This window comes from Sinohyriopsis cumingii, chromosome 3, assembly GCF_028554795.1.
Source record: "Sinohyriopsis cumingii isolate HCF-2022 chromosome 3, ASM2855479v2, whole genome shotgun sequence".
Classification (NCBI taxonomy): Eukaryota; Metazoa; Mollusca; class Bivalvia; order Unionida; family Unionidae; genus Sinohyriopsis; species Sinohyriopsis cumingii.
In genome coordinates, this window is record NC_142963.1 from 65305963 (window position 1) to 65326708 (window position 20746).

The window sequence follows — 20746 nt, forward strand, 5'->3', positions numbered from 1 at the left end:
ATAATGCATATGTGTTACCAAAATATAACTGTTCTTCATTTTCTCTAACTCTTCCTTTTATATGACATATTATGCCTGTCCCTGTTGTACTTAACATAAATGTTGCTGCTGTTCTTGCAAGGGAGAAGAAGCAGAAAGAGTATGTGTGTGATTTGGATTTTTAATGTAGCTTTAACGAGTCATATATTTACGATGTCTGTAGTGACAATTTATAATGATCTCTAGCATCATGCCGCAAACATGTGGCATCATGTCCCACTCAGTTATATTATCCTGACAACAGGTCGACTAGTCCTAACACTAATGCCTTAATACTGAGCACCAAACGAGGCAGCTGCAAGTACCATTTCTACAAGTCTCTGTTATGACTCGGCTGGGGATGGAAACCATGACCACCCACATCCAAGGTGGATGCTAAAACCACTTAGGCCACCAAAGCCATACTGAGACAGATAAACCCCAATCCTATTCTGTCTGCATTGTAAAAAGGATAACATAACACAAATTTTCACTTTAAAAAATAGTAGTCCCTTGAAGTCACTGACACTAATAGGCAAAAAGAATTTCTGGAAATTCAAAATAATTTCTTCCTTGGCATGACTGGCACCACTTTTATTTAGAGCCATCTTGGTATCTTAACATAGTAGAAGTGAAACTGTTTCTGTTTTGTTACTTTAAGTAAAGACTCATTGAGTTGTCAGTAATAGGGGTGAAATGATACACCTGTGCCACATACTGATACAATTCATGATACATAGCCTGCAATACGATACATATCGATACACATATGAACTTGTTGGTCCTTCCATCTTTGAAAGTTAGGTGGTGCCCTTTCATGTATGTTGATACTCTTGTCCTATTTCAAGTATGCAGACTACAAATAGACATATAGTTATCATATATTTATATGCAATTCTCATTGATGAGAATATATCAACAATACTTTCAAACAGACCACCTGTTGGCTGCATTGAGCTTTATCCAATGTTTAAGGCCATTTAACGGTGTCTCCATTTAACTCCCTTTGCTTCATTCAACATTAATGATTTAAAAACATATTACCAATTTTGTGTTTCAGTTACATCTGGAAGACATTACAATGTTATCTTCAAAACAGAAGAAATAATGCAAAGAAAATCTAACCTAAAACAAATCAGGGCATTGGAACATGGTTGAATACCAACAAAATCTATCTCATTTTCTTTCCTGCAGAATGCAAAAGACTGCTGCAGCCACAGGTACTTGTATTTGTTCAAGAAGAAGCAAAACTACACCCTGTCCTATCATACAATTTTCTTTTTAACTTCAGACATGATTTTTCTCCATTTCAAAGTGGAATTCTGCTTTTCTCCTGATTTGTATCAGATTTTTCTAGACATTATAGTTTGTGTTTTATATCATCTCCAATCCGGTTTTTTAAAAACGGTCTGTCCGGTCCCTTTCTGCAACGACCCTTGTAAATCATTTGTTCCATCTATTAGTTAGCACACAACTTGTAAAGAGTATTCTGATGGGTCAAAGGTTTAAATTCATCCAATGAATCTTCATGTAATGAAAACTGATGGCAATGGAAAGAAGAAGCATGCTGGCAAAACATGGCATACCGAGTTGTTGAGAGAGACCATCACATGAAAAGTTTAGGTAAAGGTTTAAAAACATATGGAAATGGGAACGGCTGGAGCAAAAAGTTCATGGAAATTTGGTTGGTCAGTTTATAAGAAAACTAAATGCTAGAGGACTGGCGTTTTATGACCTCTGCAAGAAAGATCTTAATTACTGTAATTGCAGTTGGAAGAGCTTGGAACAGCACCTATAAAAAAAACTGCATACAGAAAAATTTATCCTCAGAAGGCATCTGGAAAAAGTGCAATTAATTACTATAAGAAGAAAGATTTCTTGCATAATTAAACAGATGCAGCCCTCTCTCAGAATAAGCACATTGCAAATTGCCAATACAAGCACCAGCCTGAAAGAAAAAAGATTCTCATTGAGAAGGAAAAGAAACAATTACACATCGAGCAAAAAAAGTCAGTGGTGACAAAAAGGAAGGCTAAAGAAATCTTTGCCAGAGCCGTAAAAAGAGCTCGACTGGCATATCAACAGGTTGTGTCCACTGGAGAAAAAGACAAGTGAATATATGGGATTCTTTGTATACAGATGATATACTTGGGTGTTTACAGATTTGTTATGAAAAGAGAGAAGTATAACATATTTGCTGCAAAATAAACAAATTATTGTGACTTAATTATGATGTGAATAAAGACATAACACATGAAATAACTTCAGCATCAATAGTATTGGAGACCAAATTCATGTGACAATAAATATTATGAAATTATTTACGTAAAGTTGAACATTTTTGGTAACTTTTTAGTTTTTCAAATGATTTTAGTTTATTTTATGATCATAAGTTGCACCAGGAACAGTTTTTTATGAGTGTCTCTGAATAAAAAAGAGAAATTCCATATTAGTTCCCCATGTACAATTTAAGGAGAGATGATGACAGGATTTTATCTTAAGTGAGACCTCCCACTTTATCAGAGAAAAAAGGAGAGGAGGAAGAAATGGTCATAGGTCAATATTTATTTAAACTTAAATAAATGTCTCTCTCTCTTCCATCTCCATTTTCTTAAGCTCTAGTGCAATCAACATCTCTGACAGATGTCATCTCTAGTTTTATAAACATTAATATGTTAATTATTTCTGAGCAAACTCTGCTCCTTTTCTTTGAATCAATATTGTTCTGTGCTTCTTTCTGAAGGGGCACAGCTAGCTTTGTCAGCTTGAATATGTTGGGAGACTGATCTTTGTGACTGTTATGTACAATTTTCCAGAGATCACAGGTTATATTTTTTGGATACATCTGCTCCAAAATAGCATTTTTCACTAACATAAACTTTGTTAAATCAGTAGTTTACTGACTACTATGCCAATTGTCTTATCTGTTCCATAATACTGTATAAGGGTATTAAGTCTGAAATGCTTGTGCAGACAGTGGTATTAAAATAAATATCTTTACTTCTTAATTGCATTTTATAACCTTTATTTTATTCAATTTATCTTAACCCTGATATAGATACATTTATATGGTTTTGTAGCATATGATCCACAGGCCAAATTTCGTTAATTAAAAAAATAAAAAATTGCATTATACTTTTAAATTGTCTGTTATTTAATTAGGCTCAGTATTCTGTCCATTATAACCAATTTGGAAGCGGGAGGTCATGGGTTCGATCCCCAGCCAAGTCATAACAAAGACTTATAAAAATGGTACAAACTGCTGCCTCGCTAGGTGCTCAGCATTAAGAGGTTAGTGTTAGGACTGGTCGGCCTGGTGTAAGGACAGTGTGACTGGGTAGGACATCATGCTACATGTCTGAGGCATGAGCTAGACATCACTATAAACTACCACACTGCAGACATCGTAGCGATATGACTGAAAAATTCATAAGGCTATGTTAAAAATCCAAATCACATACACATACACATGCACTGCCCTTTGTACATTTAATATTGAAATACCACTGAAAGGGTCATACCGTCTATTTTGTCCATTTAGCACATACATCTGACTTGTATTTAACACCATTTTGGGCTAAAAATCACTCACTGTTATCTCCATTAACACTTTCCAAGCTCCAATAATCTAATATACTTCATAAATTTTGGGTTATCTAGGTAGCACATATTTTAAACATGCATTTGTAAAACTTTCTTCATGAATGGTTCAAACTACACCATAAGCTAATACTTCCTGTTTGTCACGCAGAGAATAAGCTACACTGATTTCTGATTGTTGGTTATTGTTTAACCTGAAGCGAAACAAGCAATAACCACAAATAAGAATTCAGTGTAATATATTTCAACATGCAACACACCGTTAGCATAGGTTCAGATTGACCAAAGGAGCCGAGATACAACTCAAAGTAGAAACTTCACGTGAAAGTGATTATTATATGATAAGTAAAGCACTTCTAAACATGTGGAAAACATCTGGAATGTATAGTATATGCTGAACATACTTCTGGGTTAAGATAATTAGCATAAAATGGAGGGGTGGGACAGATAACGAACCATGTCACTTTGTGTTAACTTGTAGATGGCGAGTGGGTATTCTCAAATAATCTTTTCGTTTGTCCTAATAAACAAGAGTGCCAGTGACTGCAAATGCTGTTTCAGATGATTATAATTTTACAGAATAAGAAGGCAACTAATAATAATTATTCATGAATGATTAAGACTAAATTAACATCCATACAGTATCGTTTTGTATCAATTCTCTGTCCCTTGTATCGATATGTGTATTGTTTCAGCAAAAGTACTGATGCATTGATCTATCAATGAACAGCTTCACCCCAAGTCAATAAGAAACTGACATAGCATTTAATTGTTTCTTTGTACTTAAGGAGCACAATCTTTTACCTAAATCCCACATCTCATCAGACCAGAGAGAAACAATTAGCAATTGGAGGAATAATCAACTTGGCAGGTGTACCAACAGGCAAAGAGATCTCAATACAATTGTGGCAAAAATTGAATAACTACTATTAAAAGATAAAATTACATACCAGAAAACACCATAACTTCACAAAAGGGCAAAATTACACCACCAATCTCTGTCTTTTCTGTCTTGATCAGCATAGACCTTGACACAAAAGGAATCTCACATTCATATACAGAAACAGATTCCAAGTGCGCCTTCCTTGTACAGTAATACTTCGCCCCCACAGTCACTCCAGTGAACTCTAAAAAAAGTGCTTCTTTATCTGAAACTAAAAATAAAAATAAAATTCAAATCCAATATCATTCCTACTGGTCTTTCTAGAGTTTATTTTTATTTCAAAATATGCTTCTTCAAATTACTTTAGAAAAGCATGCATCATCAAAAGTAAATTGCAATGTGTGGTATTTCTTCTCCTGTAAATAAATTACCTGAACACATTACATTATGATACCTTTCTTTGCTACCTCTAAATCAAGCTCTCCCTAAAAGGAAAAAAACATCTATCTATATATGCTAGATACAAAAGGAAGCAACTCTTAGAGGTTATCTCCCTTTCTACCTCATAGGTGGCTACAGGTACATGTATATCCAGTTTAACACATTAACCCCTAGCAACAACTTAACGGGGCAGGAAATAGTAGCCTACTGCCGAGCTCTGTAGCGTCAAGATCATGCATGATACACTAAAGTGGGTTGTATTGTAGAAAGGTAGACAGATATAGCTCTACAATGATACCACATAATCTGGAATATCTAGTTAAACTGCAAAATACTGATAAAAAAAAAAACTCATTTTTTCGACCTGACTTTTTTCTATCCAAAATCTGCCCGTGGTCTGAATCCGCTTTTGTGTCCAGATTTTATACTTTTTGGTTTCAGATCTAAGGCAAACCGGTATGAACTGCAAACAGACAGATGAGCCTTTGCAAAAAGTACGATAAGATGGGCATTTGGAATAACATGTGATCTCGATACAAAAATAATGAATCCGTTTAGCAAAATTTTTTTTTAAAAATCCAACTTTTACCCTTCTGCTCATGTGTGAGTCAAATAGCCAAGGAAAAACGATGTTTCCAACACAACTAGACAGTATGTTATTGAAAGATCACCGGGGATTTAGTGTCTTCAGATCTATTCAGAAATAGCTTTCAAAATGTGTTTCCTACTCGATTTTCAGACAAAAATGACAAAATCCTCCAGGGGTTAATGTGTTAAACAGTGCATTTTGATGACGTCACCAAATTTGAATATTCCTTGCGTATTTAATCACTTATGCATCGACACTGCACATAAATTACAAATTTAGCAATTCCTTGACGATTTGTAAAGGGACCCCGAGTGGCCGAGTGGTCTAAAGCGCTCACCGTTCCGGATCATTGCCATCTCACCTCTGTCTGCATGGGTTCGAGTCCAAGGCTCGGCTAACGTGGGTACGTGGGAAAGCCTGCCAGTAGCTTCTCGTGGGTCGGTGGTTCTTCCCTGGGATTTCCAGGATTCTTCCTCCACCAGTTATACTGGCCACCATGTATAGCCTATCTTGTGCTGAAAAATGGCGTTAAACCCTAGAACAACAACAACAACGATTTCTAAAAAAAAATTAAAAGTCCTTGTTAACACATTAACCCCTAGCGACGACTTGATGTAGCAGGAAGTAGTAGCCTACTGCTGAGCTCTGTAGCGTCAAGGTCATGCATGATACACTGAAGTGGGTGGTATTATAGAAAGGTAGACAGATGTAGCTCTACAATGATACCAAATAATCTGGAATATCTAGTTAAACTGCAAAATACTGATAAAAAAAATCATTTTTTGGACCTGACTTTTTTCTACCCAAAATTTGCACGTGGTCAGAATCCAATTTTGTGTCCAGATTTTAGACTTTTTGGTCTCAGATCTAAGGCAAACTGGTATGAACTGCAAACAGACAGATGAGCCTTTCCAAAAAGTACGATAAGATGGGCATTTGTAATAAAATTTGGTCTCGATACAAAAATAATGGCTCCGTTAAGCAAAAAAAAAAAAAGTATAACTCCAACTTTTACCCTTCTACTCATGCGCGAGTCAAATAGCCAATGAAAAATGATGTTTCTAACACAACTAGGCAGTATGCTATTGAAAGATCACCTGGGATTCGGTGTTTTTGGATCTATTCAGAAATAGCTTTCAAAATGCGTTTCCTACTTGATTTTCTGGCGAAAATGACAAAATCCTCCAGGGGTTCATGTGTTAAACCAGTTGTTCACTTTTGCACCACATGCTAGGATATGTTCCAGACATTCCATCAAATTATATAGATTAAATTTACTCAGATACTTCTTTTTCAGTGGTAGAGTAAGTATAAACTTTGTTCCATATGGATCATAAAACGTCTTTTTTTAAACAGGTAAATTATTGATATTTATTAAATTAATGTACCGTTCATTGTTATCATGACTTCAAACAGCAACAAATATTTTCACCAGTGAAATTTCTTAGGTACTGTATTTAGGAATTTACTTTAATAAGTTGTATTTAACATCATTTACTTTTATTTTCAATTATCTCTCTCTCTCTCTCTCTCTCTCTCTGTCTCTATATATATATATATTTATAAACACACATCTCTCCCTCGACAACTCGAGCACTTCAGGGTCTAAAAACACAGACCACACTACAAGTGAGGGCAGGAGTTATAGAGGGACCTCCACTACATCCACCCGACATACAGAGAACCATGGGGTTGGTGTGGAACTGGACTGTTTAATGACTGAATCCTTGTTTTATAATCATGTCGAGAATAACTTTCAATAAAGCACTTTTTCCAATGAAGTTGTTCATTATTCTCTAGAAATTACATTTATTTTCAAAATGTCCAACATTTGAAAGATCTATAACATGATTCAAACTGGTTTCAACAACCAACACAGTAGGCGAAAAAATATTTGTGTAATATGTTTTCTTGATTAGCCTGGTTCCAGAGTGGTGTATAATAGTTTCTTGAGAAACAAGGAGTCTATAAAGCAGGGAACCAGACTAACTGTTGATACACTACCAAACAAGATTCCTTTTTATCAAAAACATGCAACATTTATTTCATGAGACAATCATCTACGTCAAAACTTAATTTTTGTATCGTTCAATTAGTAAAATATTGATACCATGCTTTCATTGCAAGTAATAGAGAAACATTTTATAATCCTTGAGGATACCTCTATGTGTGCATTCAGGAATTCTCTGAAACTTGTTTTCCCCACAATGGTCCATATATGTGAAACAAAGCTCTTTATTTTACGAAGTACTCATTTTGCTTGGCTGCCTTGCAATCTTTGATCATAGTTATGATTGAATAGGTTAATTTAAGGTAGTTTAATTGGATTACGTACACAACATTTATAACAGTGTTCGATTGATCAAATGAAATAAGTTACCCGACATACAACCAGGGCCACAGCTTTTTAAGCATGCAATATTTGTATGCCTTTTTAACTTTTCTTTTAATTTTTACTCCACCGCCTTTATTTGATTCAAAAGATGCAATTAACATGATAATATAAAAGGAGGCCTGCTGTTTATTTAGTGCAACAATACAACAAATGCTTCCGCTAGTCCGATATCAAAACACTGTCGGCACTTAATTAGGTTCTGAGAGAAATGCTCACGGACATAGCTGTTCCAATAGATTGACATAGTGTACGTTTCATTACAAGAGGACACATTGCATTTATCATGATTAAATTTAAAAGGAACTAAAAGATAGAACTGGAACAAAAATTTTAACCGACAATTTTTTTTATTAATTGGAATTTATTTATTAAAGTACATCCTCCACTAGACATAAATGACATTTTTATTGATCAAAATGTCCTTCAATATCATTAATTACGGTGTACCGAGAATGTTGTCTGGAAAGAAAATGTAACAAGTTATATGACTTCTTATTAAATGTTGACATTCACTGCTTAATTTTAATTAAAATTTCCAGGTCCTATCTACCATTTTTGATGACAAAACGAGTGATACATCAAAGTTTCCATCACCAATTTCGATTGCAATTTTCTTTAAGTTCAACAAATAGTGATCAATTTTGTTTGTATTTTCTGGTTTGAAAAATGGGATCCATGCCTAATGCCACATTATAAGAGGGTTCACTAGTTATCAGGGTGCAAGTTATCAAGGGAGTGGTGTACATACATACATATATACACACAATTGTTGTATACACTTACTTGCTTTCATTATAGAAATTACAACACAGTGCAACAAATGCAAGAGATTCAAAGTATTAGCAGATGTTAATGAAACACACCTGCTTTAAACCAACTCATCTTTATCAAAAACTTGTAAAGTGAATGCAATGTGGACAGAGAATACATGGTCTTTAATGTCCTTAGAAAACAGGTCATGAGCCAGAAAAAAAAGACCATTCTCAAATTCTTTTCAGCAGGAGGTATTGATCCTCCATCCAACTTCAGAATTTCTGACAAGTCCTATGGGGAATGGTGATACACCCCTTTTACTGACCAATAATGATTCAGAAGACAATGCCAGAACTCAAAACATTTGGAATGAGAGATCATACCAAATGAGCCGTAATCACACATGCTCTAATAAATAAGGCTTTATCATTGAGATTGCTGATGACGGAACAGGAATTTCAGAATACATAAGCCTTTAGCTCTGCCCATGTGGCATGACAATTCACCATGCCAATGGGGACTGAGGATGCAGATTTCTAATCCCCCCCCCATAAGGAATTGATATAGAATACCCCATACTCCGTCCGTGCACAATGGTTTTGCCCAGCTTTAGGGTATTATTTGCTTCATACAGACGTACAGCTGGCCAGCTAGCCAGTGGGACCTAATGAGTAACAATTTTTTATGTATGGATATCCGGCCATACCATCCAAACATCATGGGATTTATCATCTGCCACTTGCCATTCTGTCAACCAAACGGTCAAACCATACAAAACTTGCAATGTATAACTATAGTGGTCACGAGTTGCCAATCTCAGCCAGATGCAAAAACCTTTCATGGGGTACCTGGGTACTCGGCTATGTGCCTGTTCATAATTACCTGGGTAGTAAAATGAGCTATAGGGTACCCGTTTAGTTCATGTAAAGAAACAAAAACATGTTTCCAAGTTCAGATTAAAAATTAAACCTGGTGATGGCGGGAACAAGCAAGACAGAATAACGAGTACAATTCAAGGGTTGTGTCATGACTATTGGCTGCTGTCCATTTATCATTTGTAGACTTCCATCTATTGATATTATATTTTCAATATATGCAACCATTTGGTCATGTACGTAGAACAGTTTCCTTACTTTAAAGGCATACAACCTAAGATTTTCGACTTTTTCTGTTCTTGCGAATGAACGATATTATGAAAAGTATAGTACAAATAATGAGTAATTACATGTCATTCAGCTTCATAAAGTGTACAACTGTCAGTTTAATCAATGAAAATGTAATGATTTTCTAGTCACGTATATACGGATTGCTAATTAATTATGCGGAAACAGAATTTACCAATATTACCCAAAGTCACAGTGTCACGTGACGCATGTCATGAAATATGAAAGTCGAGGTAAACATGTGTTTTTCATTTGATGTAATTATTGCTTTATTCTTCATATTTCTTCGTCTCTCCTTCTCCTTAATTCTTTATAGTCACGCATAATATATGTATTGATCATAGATTTCTCGTTGTATATAATAAATTACAAGAAGTAGGCAAAAAAGGCAATATGATGGAGTATCATGACGATAAGGGGTTCCTTTAAGGGGCAATTCGTAAAATTCCCATTCTGCATTACTTGTCGTGTTTGTGAGATTGTGTGTTACGTTGCAAGATAAACTAAATAAAAATATGATAATTCGTATCATTGCAGTCAGAACCGCTATTAAAAGATCTTGCTAAAGTCGCCTCTTTGGCTCAGAATGAAGTTGATTATCTTGTAAATTTGCATCACCACCTCACGCTCACGTATCTGATACTCGATGTGATTTGCGTATTTGTTTTTACACTTCAGTAATAATAATAATAATAGTGTTATGGGCAAGCTCCATTCGAAATAAATATCCATTTCATGGCTTTGTCAGTTAGAAACGTGTGGTACATTGTTATGTTATAGAAGTATTAGCTTCGACAAAAGTGCAATTAAAAATAAAAATATTAGCTTCGAAAAAAGTGCAATTAAAAATAAAAATGAATACCCCCCCATATTACAATTGAAAAACTTGTGATTTTTCTGCCTTTTATCACATATGATTTAATTATAGGTTTCTGATAACACTGAGTGAATCAGTATCTCAGACATCATCACTTCATAACAGTACTGACAGCCCAGAACAACATCAAGTAAGAGATGTTTGAAGAAGAGGTATTAGAGGAAAGGAGTCTACTAGAAGGGTACAGGAAGTGAGTCTAGTAGAAGGGGCACAGGAAGGGAGTCTAGTAGAACGGGTACAGGAAGTGAGTCTACTAGAAGGGGTACAGGAAGTGAGTCTAGTAGAAGGGGTACAGGAAGATAGTCAAGTAGAAGAAGTACAGGAATGGAGTCAGGTAGGGGTAGCAGAAGAGTTACAAGGCAAAGGAGAGGAAGAGGAAATCAAGGACCATCACTTAGCAGGACAAAAGTGGCTACTACAGCTGAAGCCAGGGATCATCAGTTGAAGGTAAACATGATTTTTGTTACCCATTACAGTTAGCTTTTGTATAAGACTTGTAAATTTATGATTTATTTTTTTTGTCAGTTTTTTCACATTGTTGAATTAATTTCTTATAGGAACACATAGCCAAAATGACAAAGGAAGGAAAAGATAAACTTTAGGCTCGAATATGCCAAAAACACCACAACATAGTCTTTGAAGTGATAAATGGCTCATCAACAGAGCAACAATGATACCATCCAAGACCAAGAGGTGAATCACCAGGTTGGTGCATACGTAGTAACTGCTGTGAAATGCCAACTGATGATGAAAAGCAGTGCTGCAAACAAGTAATGCCAAACTGCTATTCAAGGCTTCCTGTAAGCAATTTTTTGGTAAATTGTCTTTGTAGTTCTACTTTCCATAAGTCTCATGACTGTAATCTAACTCAACTGCCCATCCAGAGTTAATATTTTTGTTATTTATAATTTACTATTAGTGAATTAAGCAGCCGATTGAAACACTTGTTTATCATTATATGTTTGCTTCATTACATAACTGAAGAATCATTATTTTCCCACAGAACATTCAATGCTTTTATCTTTTTGGAATATTTTATACTGACAATTTTTTATAATTTCTGCAGGACTTCGACCTGGTTCTTTTAGACGAAGTCATGCTCCTTGTTGCACAGAGGTATAGGCAATTTTGGCAGCAGAAGAAGATAACGATTACAACTGGGGGGAAAAGGCATGCTGCTTATAGGCAGTTTATTTTATGGACTTACGGATACCTTGGTGCTGGCAACAGACGTGTCATTCCAAGCCGCTGTGTATGGCATATAAGGGATAAATACCCAGATTATTTTGGGCAGTACTGTGGCTTTACTCAAGGAAGACTTGGGTGATCTTTCCAGTGATATGATGTGTGAATAATAGAATCAATATTGGTGTTTGCACCAAGACAAGAAAATCCCAATCAAAGATTGGGATTTCATTGTCTTGGTACAAACACCGACTTAGATTATTTTTCTCACCCAATTTTTCCAATTAAAAGAAGCCTGCAAGTTTGTAATATAGTTAACAGATTCAACACATATTAGGCAAGTACTATTATTGCCTCTGACTTTATAAAAAGTCATCAGGTATTGTACTCTTGTATTAAAATAAGAATAATTACCTAAATATAATATAGCTTTATATGCTGCTCTTAGAAAAAGGAAATAAAGAAAAGAGTTATAATTGTTACATGCTGGAAGTACTGCACAATAAGCATCGGGAACAATGTGCTATTGTGTATAAATACAGCACATTGATACAAATATATGAATGAGGGCAATTGGGTGACCTGTCAACACTAATTACTCAAGTTCATGCATTAGAAAATAGAAAAATAAAAACATTTGATATTATTGCTGTATTAGGTCTCACTGGATAGTTTCGTATTTTGACACCCCCCCTAATTTTTAAGGTAGAAGGCATGAACCTAATCATCACAAGCATATCATTTATAAATTCACACAGAAGCTAAATCTGTAATGTGGTTGAGATTTACTTTGGGTTAGGCTTGGATATAGGTTGGCTTGTTGTTGACTGCCTGTCACACTTAAACGAGCATTGGAGATCAAATGCGTAACTTGGGCTGCAAATGAGCAGCCGACTTGGTTTACGTATTTACGTGTCTGCTACAGAGGTAAATATCCAAAAATCTAGATGGTTGAGGGGTGATGAAAAGTATGCTAATTTGTTATAGTACTAGTGAACTTGATTCATGCATAAGGCACATACTGATTCTTTTAGCTGCCTTGTCACAGGAAAATATTCAAAATAGGGGTTGGTGGCAGTGTTGGTTCAGTATAAAAGCCACCAGTTGCAATAGGAATTAACCTGATTGCCTCAGTCAAAATCTCACATGTATGCTTTCTACAAAAATCATTACTTTGTTTTTATTTGTATCTTCAGTGTAAAATTATTCTCATTTTTCTTCAATATGTCCTTGTCGGATGAAAATTCACCAAATAAACTGTCCAGTGAGACCTTATGACATTTAATTGAAGGATGCCCTGTAAAAGTAATAAAAAGGAATTAATAGCTTATATACTCCTAATTTTTAACTTTCATCAATTTGGAAAACATTCTATGGTATGCAGCAGCATGATACCGTGCAGTACAATGCTTGGTGCACAGTTCTAAATAGGTATGTAATGACTTCGAGGAGATTTCGAATTGATGACTTACTTAGAAATTTACATTTTCTGTCCTGGAAAAGTGGCAAGTATAACTATTACTAATGTAATGGTATGCTACATAGAAGTCTTGTGAAATAGTGAGTGCACAAGTTTTCATTTGCAATCTCAGATGGGGCAGATTCAGATGTTTGAAAAGTTTTGAAGAGAAACAAAAACAAGTTTGACATAACACATTTCTTGTTGTTGCTGGCTTTGCAGTAGTTCTTGAGAGAATTTGGTTTGTTTTAACCAGTGACATGTATTGCCTGTGGGTCTGGAGTTCTGCCAAATAGATCAACCTCTTGTAGGTGTATCTGTCTCAAAATAGTTTGTATGATGTGTTAACAAAGTTGGAGAAACTAAGTTGATTTATGAGCAAAGTTCTTGGAGTATATATATATATATATATATATATATATATATATATATATATATATATATATACTCCATCTGGCAAAGCAGAAGACAACAAGGGTTTTTCTTTTTAAAAGCAGACAGCCAGGCTGAGATAAGAAAAGCAACATTAGCAAAACTCCTAGATTTCTTGATCACATGGGTGAGAAATTCTGTTATTAGGCATACATCTTAATTTTTACTTGAATACTTGTCCTTAAATATATTAGATATTTAGTATCTGATTTTAGATATTAATGTCTTGGTAGGATTCTCTTTTTTAGGAACTCATGATTTTATTTTAAGTTGTATAAAGCATTTCTTTTGTATTATGCAATTTTTATTTTGCATGAACAAGTTTTGTTAACATTTTATTAGCTACCTATCTGCCAAAAAATGATTATATGTATGGCTCTGTTTTAAAAGCAACTGTGAGGAGACCATTTATTGGTATTATACTACTGGTATTATACAGAAATTTTTTTTTAAAAAATATGAAGAATTAAAGTTGACTAGCATTGTCTTGGGATGCAAAAGATGTAAGGTACAACAGTAGAGGGTGAACATGACTGTATTCTTGCATATACACATCAAGTCAAATGATAAATAACGCATATTCATACTGAGTTGAGAATGGAAAACTTATTGTAGTGTTTCATGAATACAGATTGGTTTGTAAATATCAACAGAACTACAAACACTATGATACTATTCTATCAAGCATAATACTGCTCATTAACTATGGCAGTTCAATACAAACAAAATGGCTCTGGAAACTTCCAATAAATTTTTAAAACTAAAATACTAGTTCATCAAAAGCGACCTTGAATACTATATCACATATATGCATCAAATGCCATCTGATTACAACTAAATCAAACATACCTGACACCAATTAAAGCATCAAATTTTCAGTTCTTTCAAATGTGTTCATTCACCACAGAAATAACAATACCCTTTATATGAAAACCCTAATGAATGTACACAACTGCATACACTGTAAAACTAACTGTTATATATTATGAAATTTACTAAACTTATATAATTACAAATGTGCACGTACAGACATAACTTTAATTCAAGAGTATAGTCAGGCATCAAGAACTGATACATATCATCTAAGAATAATTACGGCATACATAGAAAACTCTTTCTCTCTCCACATTATAACTATTGCTACTATATTATATAATTCTCAGAAGTTTGTTTTAAATTTATAAATGGACCTATCTGCTGAAGTCATTGTCACTGCATCCAGAAGTGACTTGTCCATCAATCTCCATCTTTACATTAATGGAGTTATTTTACACAGTTTATGATAAGAGCATTGTTCCAGAAAAGTCATAAAACTGACTTTTATATGAGGAACTAGTCTACCATTACTATAACAGATTGATTACAGACATCCCAGTCCAAAATACTAGCCAGTTATATAGAAATTACATTGATGTTTTATTATCCTGTGTTGGTTTATATGCTTTTGACTAAAGTGATTACCATTTACTCAATGACAAACTTTAGTACATCACCTAAACAAACTACTGCACAGAAACAGATATTGTACTTAAGCCCACCCCCCACGTGTGTTTCCTATTGCATTTGTTTTCCAATTAGGGTAGCTTGGTACTTTTTATAATATATATATATATATATATATATATATATATATTAGTATATATAATGTATACATAATTATGCACAAAAAAATTTACTTCAAGGAGTCAATGGTCACAAAATTGTTTGTCAGTATACCATATTTACCAAATATATAACCTGTTATGAGTAATGTGGATTATATATATATATATATATATATATATATATATATATATATATATATATAAAACTTATTGTGATTGAATATAACTTATTGTGATTGTTTGAATATAACTTATTGTGATTGTTTGAATGTGGTTATCTTTCTAATGTAAACCTAACACTATTGATCACTGTTAGTGCATGCATGCTGCACAAACCAACACTGATGTGATAGGCAAAGGACATTAGAGTTTCAGTTCATTATCAGTCAAATGTCATGTACATAATGAAAGAGGGATACACGTTATTTTCATGAAGTGGCATTAGATTGAATTTCGATATAAGGTATTACTCAGGACGATGGATATTTCTGGCCTGCATTCAGTACATGCTGATGCATCACATTTTTTATATTAAAATTTTTTATCATAATTTATATTTGTTGTTTATCAAGAAAATAAACATGCACATACATTCGGGTCATTTCATTACATCAGAGTAATTAAGCAAAAGCCAACTTATTCATCAGCGCAGTAATCTGTAAATGTGAATCTGTGACGACTACTACAATTTTTATTTTATTTTCTTTAAGAAATTCAACCCTTTTACAAAGCATGCCTTTTCTTAGTTTGTGCTTTTCCTGTCTGTCATTCTTTTGTCCATTGTTATGATGCACAAAATTTTCTAGCTGGAATTTTCCATGAATATGTATGTGCAATACTGGGCTGAATGTCCAGGGCTGTCCATTCTACCATCCCCATAACACCAGGATGCAGTTCGTATTGGCCCTAAGTTTCATATAAGCATTTGTAATAAATAATAATAATAGCTATCTTATAATAACAAGTGCCATGTTGTTTTTGAGTAACCAATGATAAGCGTTGGGAATTAACCTGAAATTAATGACTTAATGCTGAAATCCAGCTTTCCCCACCTAAATTTCATTTTCCCACCTAAATTTCAAAATACGCTTACAAGCCGAATGATCAAATTTTCAAGTCAAAGTGTTGAGATAAGATACAAAATATTTTGTATAATGTTAAGAGATCCTGAGTAACAAGGTAAGCACATTGAGCACCTTGATTTGTCTTCATTCATCTTTGAGTAATAATACTGATTACAATTGATATCAAAACCAAGTGCTGAACATGACGATAAAACAACACCAATCGCTATGTTTTTTTACTTGGGTTAAAGGTGTTTTCATGATATTTGGAATTTTAAAGGACATGCATATCTTGGATATAGCTATAGGTTTCAGATAACTTTGAGGTTTAGCTATATTAACTGAAATTTGACTTACCAAGAATTACAACTTCCTTTCCATGTAATGATTGTAATATGTGTTCCTGATGGTCAATCCAATATTGGTCAATGGATGGAATTAAATATGTCCTTTGAATTTTATGAAATGTCAAAACTTAAAATAGGTAGCTTCAGAAATTTTAAAAACATGACAATATTCTGAAAGGTACTGCCAGACATTAATTAGTATGGCAGATGCCAAAATTAAATCACCACCATATAGTTGCCTATTCAGCAGAGGCTGTGAACACCATTTCTTGGCACAATGTCCATTTACACAAACCTTTAGGTACATATAAAACCTGATTTACTTTACATACCATAAAAGAGTTCTTTTTTATGTTTAGTGTGACAGTTTTGTGTAATAAATATGGACTTCTACCTATATGTTTATTTTTATTCTGCCATTTACTAAATGTGAACCCACTGACATTAACAGCTAACATATATGTATGACCACCAGTACAGTATGCATAAACAAGTCTAACAATTCAGGAACATTAGTTTATACCTTAACTGATATGATGACAACAAGTATAGTAATATAATGTGAGTAACATCCTCCAGTTTGCAAACTCTGATACATTTCAGAGCACATCTAACAGTTTTGCTGGTAATGGAGTAAATGTATCTTTGTAAAAGTAAAAGAAATATTGATAAATCTGATGAATCTTAGAAGACTTAGAAGTGCACTGTAATAAACTATAAAAGTACTGTCACCAACAAAGTTAAAGGTATTTTCACAGTATGAATACACCAAATATCAGGTCCTTCTATTTCTGGTTGATCACTACCATCATCCTCATCATCTGTGTCATCTTCTTTAGCATCTTCCAAACAAATGTTACTGTCTGGTCTTAAAGATAAAAATGAAATATTTATGACATTTCATAAAATGCTGTAAGAAGAGAAGGTTATATCTTATGAAGTTTTAGTATACAAATCTAATATTTGTTGGATTTCATGTGAATATTCAGAGATTCTGATGAAAAACATTTCCAATGATATTATCAGGCATTATGATAGTAGCTTCATTATCTTTTCATTATCTGTTACACAGTTACATACATGATAACATTTGAATCACATAAAAATTCTTTATTGAAAAGATACTAAAATTTTCATTACCCGAATGAAAGATTTAAACTTGGCTCATAATCATCATCTGACATATGGTCATCTGCTTCAAAGTTACTCTCAGAAACTTCCATTGCAAGACCAGAAAAAAAACAATAATATTCATTCCCCTCTCTCATACCAAGCTTTCAAATTTTGGTAGGTTGGTAGGAATTATTTAGAAATTTTTTGTGTGTGGGAAAGCGCATCAGGTATGGGAAAGTTGTTACTTTCAAAAGAAAAAATATGATTAAAAAAATCAGAAAAATATAATTTTGAGTCAGTGGCTGTTTAGATGAGTTGGACAGGTAAGTGAAAACAGAAAATTCTTCAGAGGCCATCTATTTAGTACGTACGCAAAAATCTGGCAATGCTTGGCCCCATCCCGGTACACATGCATACTTTTTTACACACACCCCACCTGCGTACGTACGCTTGCCGCACAACCACCACCCAAATTCTATACAACGGCCTATATTTAATCCATGCAGAAATGATCAAGGATTAATAATTTTAACGTGTTTAATAAAACAGATAGTCAACCGATGTTGAATGTCTGGCTGCATGAAAGAAATAAGCTGCGTAACTTTAACAAGTTTGTCTAGAGTCCGCTATAATTACAAACACTGACTGAACTCCTGTCAAACAGGTTATATATTAGACAAATTGTTATCAATGTCCCCCCCACCCCATTTCCTATGCGTATGTACATATCAGTAGACCAACCACACATGTATGTACTAAATGGATGGCCCCTATCTATGGCCTTAGTGTGGTTTGTGTTTATAATACAATGTATTCATTTCCTTTCCATGACAGCTATCTTCATGATTTCAATTATACATATATACTATATTTAAGATATATTGTAATTACACATTTGTAACTTGTTGAGAAAAGAAAGTTTTTGTAGGAGCAACTTTCTCATTCATACACAAATACCATCCATTTTATATATATATATATATATATATATATATATATATATATATATATATATATATATATATATATATATATATATATGTATGTATGTATGTATATACCATTGTTTTTAGTTAGGTTACCTATATCATGCATGTATCACAATGGTTATTTTTTTAGTTTACTACACAAATACTCTCCTTTTATGTATGTATCACAATTATTGTTGTTAGTATACTTACTTAAATGGGTTGATAAAACTTTTAGACTTTCCCATCATAACATTTTCCTTCTCCTGAAATTCTTCAACTCCAGACAAGGCTGAATCCCCAAAAACAAAATTTTGAAATTAATAATAATAATAATAATGAGGACTTTGTATAGCGCCTAATCTTTAGAAGCTCTAAGTGCTTTACAACATTAGATAATACCTATAAGATATATAAAAAAACATATATTATAATGTGATTATAAAAACAAACACCATGAAACCAGAAAACATAAAAAAACATGCTAAGAATATTTAAAGTAGGAAACATTTTTAGGTCTTTAAGATTGTTCTTGCAGTCGAAATAAGTGAGTTTTGAGAGCCCTCTTGAATGGGATCACTGTCTTTGTGTCTAAGTTCAGTGGGCAATTCATTCCACGTTACTAGGCCCTGCTATGCAAAAGAACGCTGTCCATATGACTTTGTTTTCATAGCGGGAATAATGAGTATACGAATGTCAGAAGAGGAGTAAGTATCTTGCTGGTGTGTACACATGGGTGAGGTTGGATAGGTATGTTGGACTAGAATCCAACAGTGAAACGTAGCACAGAGAACAAATTTTGTGTTTGATTCTGGATCGAATGGATAGCCAGTATAGGGTACAGAGCAGTGGGGAGGCATGATCTGATCGTGGTACTCTAAGCATGATCTGAGCAGCTGTGTTTTGAAGTTTCTGGAGCAGATATTGAGATGAACCAGACAGAATTGAGTTACAATAGTCCAGTCTTGAAAGTACTAATGAACACACAAGTGTTTTAGTGGCATCAACTGAAAGATATTTGCAAACTGAGCTGATGCATCTCAGCTCAAGATATGCAGCATTGCATATGTTCATGACATTTTGGTGCAATGTGAGAGTACTCTCCAGAGTAACACCTAGGTTTCGTACTGACTGTGTGAATTTAATGTTGGTGTTGCTGATATTTATTGTTTGAGATAAAGGATGTGAATGAGAAAGTCTTTTTGTTGTGATCAGAATGGCCTCACTTTTATCATCATTCATCTGCAGCTTGTTACATGTCATCCATGATTTCACATCAGAAATGCACCTCTCTACACCTTGGACGGTAGAATCAACTTAGGTTGGGTGGCTAGATTTGTACATTTGGGTGTCATCATCGTACAATTGGTGAGACACTGGATGATGATCTATGACACTTGAGAGTGGCCAAGTGTATAGAATGAAGAGAACAGGTCCAAGAACAGACCCCTGTGGAACACCACAACATAGATCAACTGGGCTGGAGTGTATTCCATTTGCAGATACGATTTGTGTCCTGTTGACCAAGAAGGACTTGAACCACAGTAAGGCTGTATCATGAATGCCAAATACATGCTGGAGACTGTGAAGTAATATATCATGGTCTATTGTGTCAAATGCTGCAGACAAATCAAGGAGGGTGAGGACTATAATCTTTCCACAGAAAATGTCATTAACTACTTTTAGAAGAGTAGTTTCAGTACTGTGGCATGGGTGATATGTAGAGCATAGGAAAGCTCAGGGATTTGAAGCTCGTGTGAGCTCAAGCTCGAGCGCGATAATTTTTTCGAGCTCTCAAGCTCGAGTAGTACGAAAAATAATTTTCTTTATAATTTATTTAAACATCATTCTTGTT

The 20746-nt window shown here is 34.2% G+C and overlaps 1 protein-coding gene and 1 long non-coding RNA gene across 2 annotated transcripts in view; one reads left to right on the forward strand and one right to left on the reverse strand.

Annotated features, from left to right (window-relative positions):
• Window positions 1–20746, reverse strand: part of LOC149803006 (uncharacterized) — a 264028-nt gene that overhangs the window by 167392 nt on the left and 75890 nt on the right. The window contains exon 5 of the mRNA XM_089953867.1: window positions 4569–4772. Within this exon, the coding sequence (XP_089809993.1) occupies window positions 4569–4772 (204 nt within the window). The remainder of the gene's footprint in view (window positions 1–4568; window positions 4773–20746) is intronic.
• Window positions 10710–11384, forward strand: LOC149803007 (uncharacterized). The gene is made up of 2 exons (XR_016419943.1): window positions 10710–11166; window positions 11277–11384. It is a non-coding gene; the product is annotated as an uncharacterized LOC149803007 (long non-coding RNA).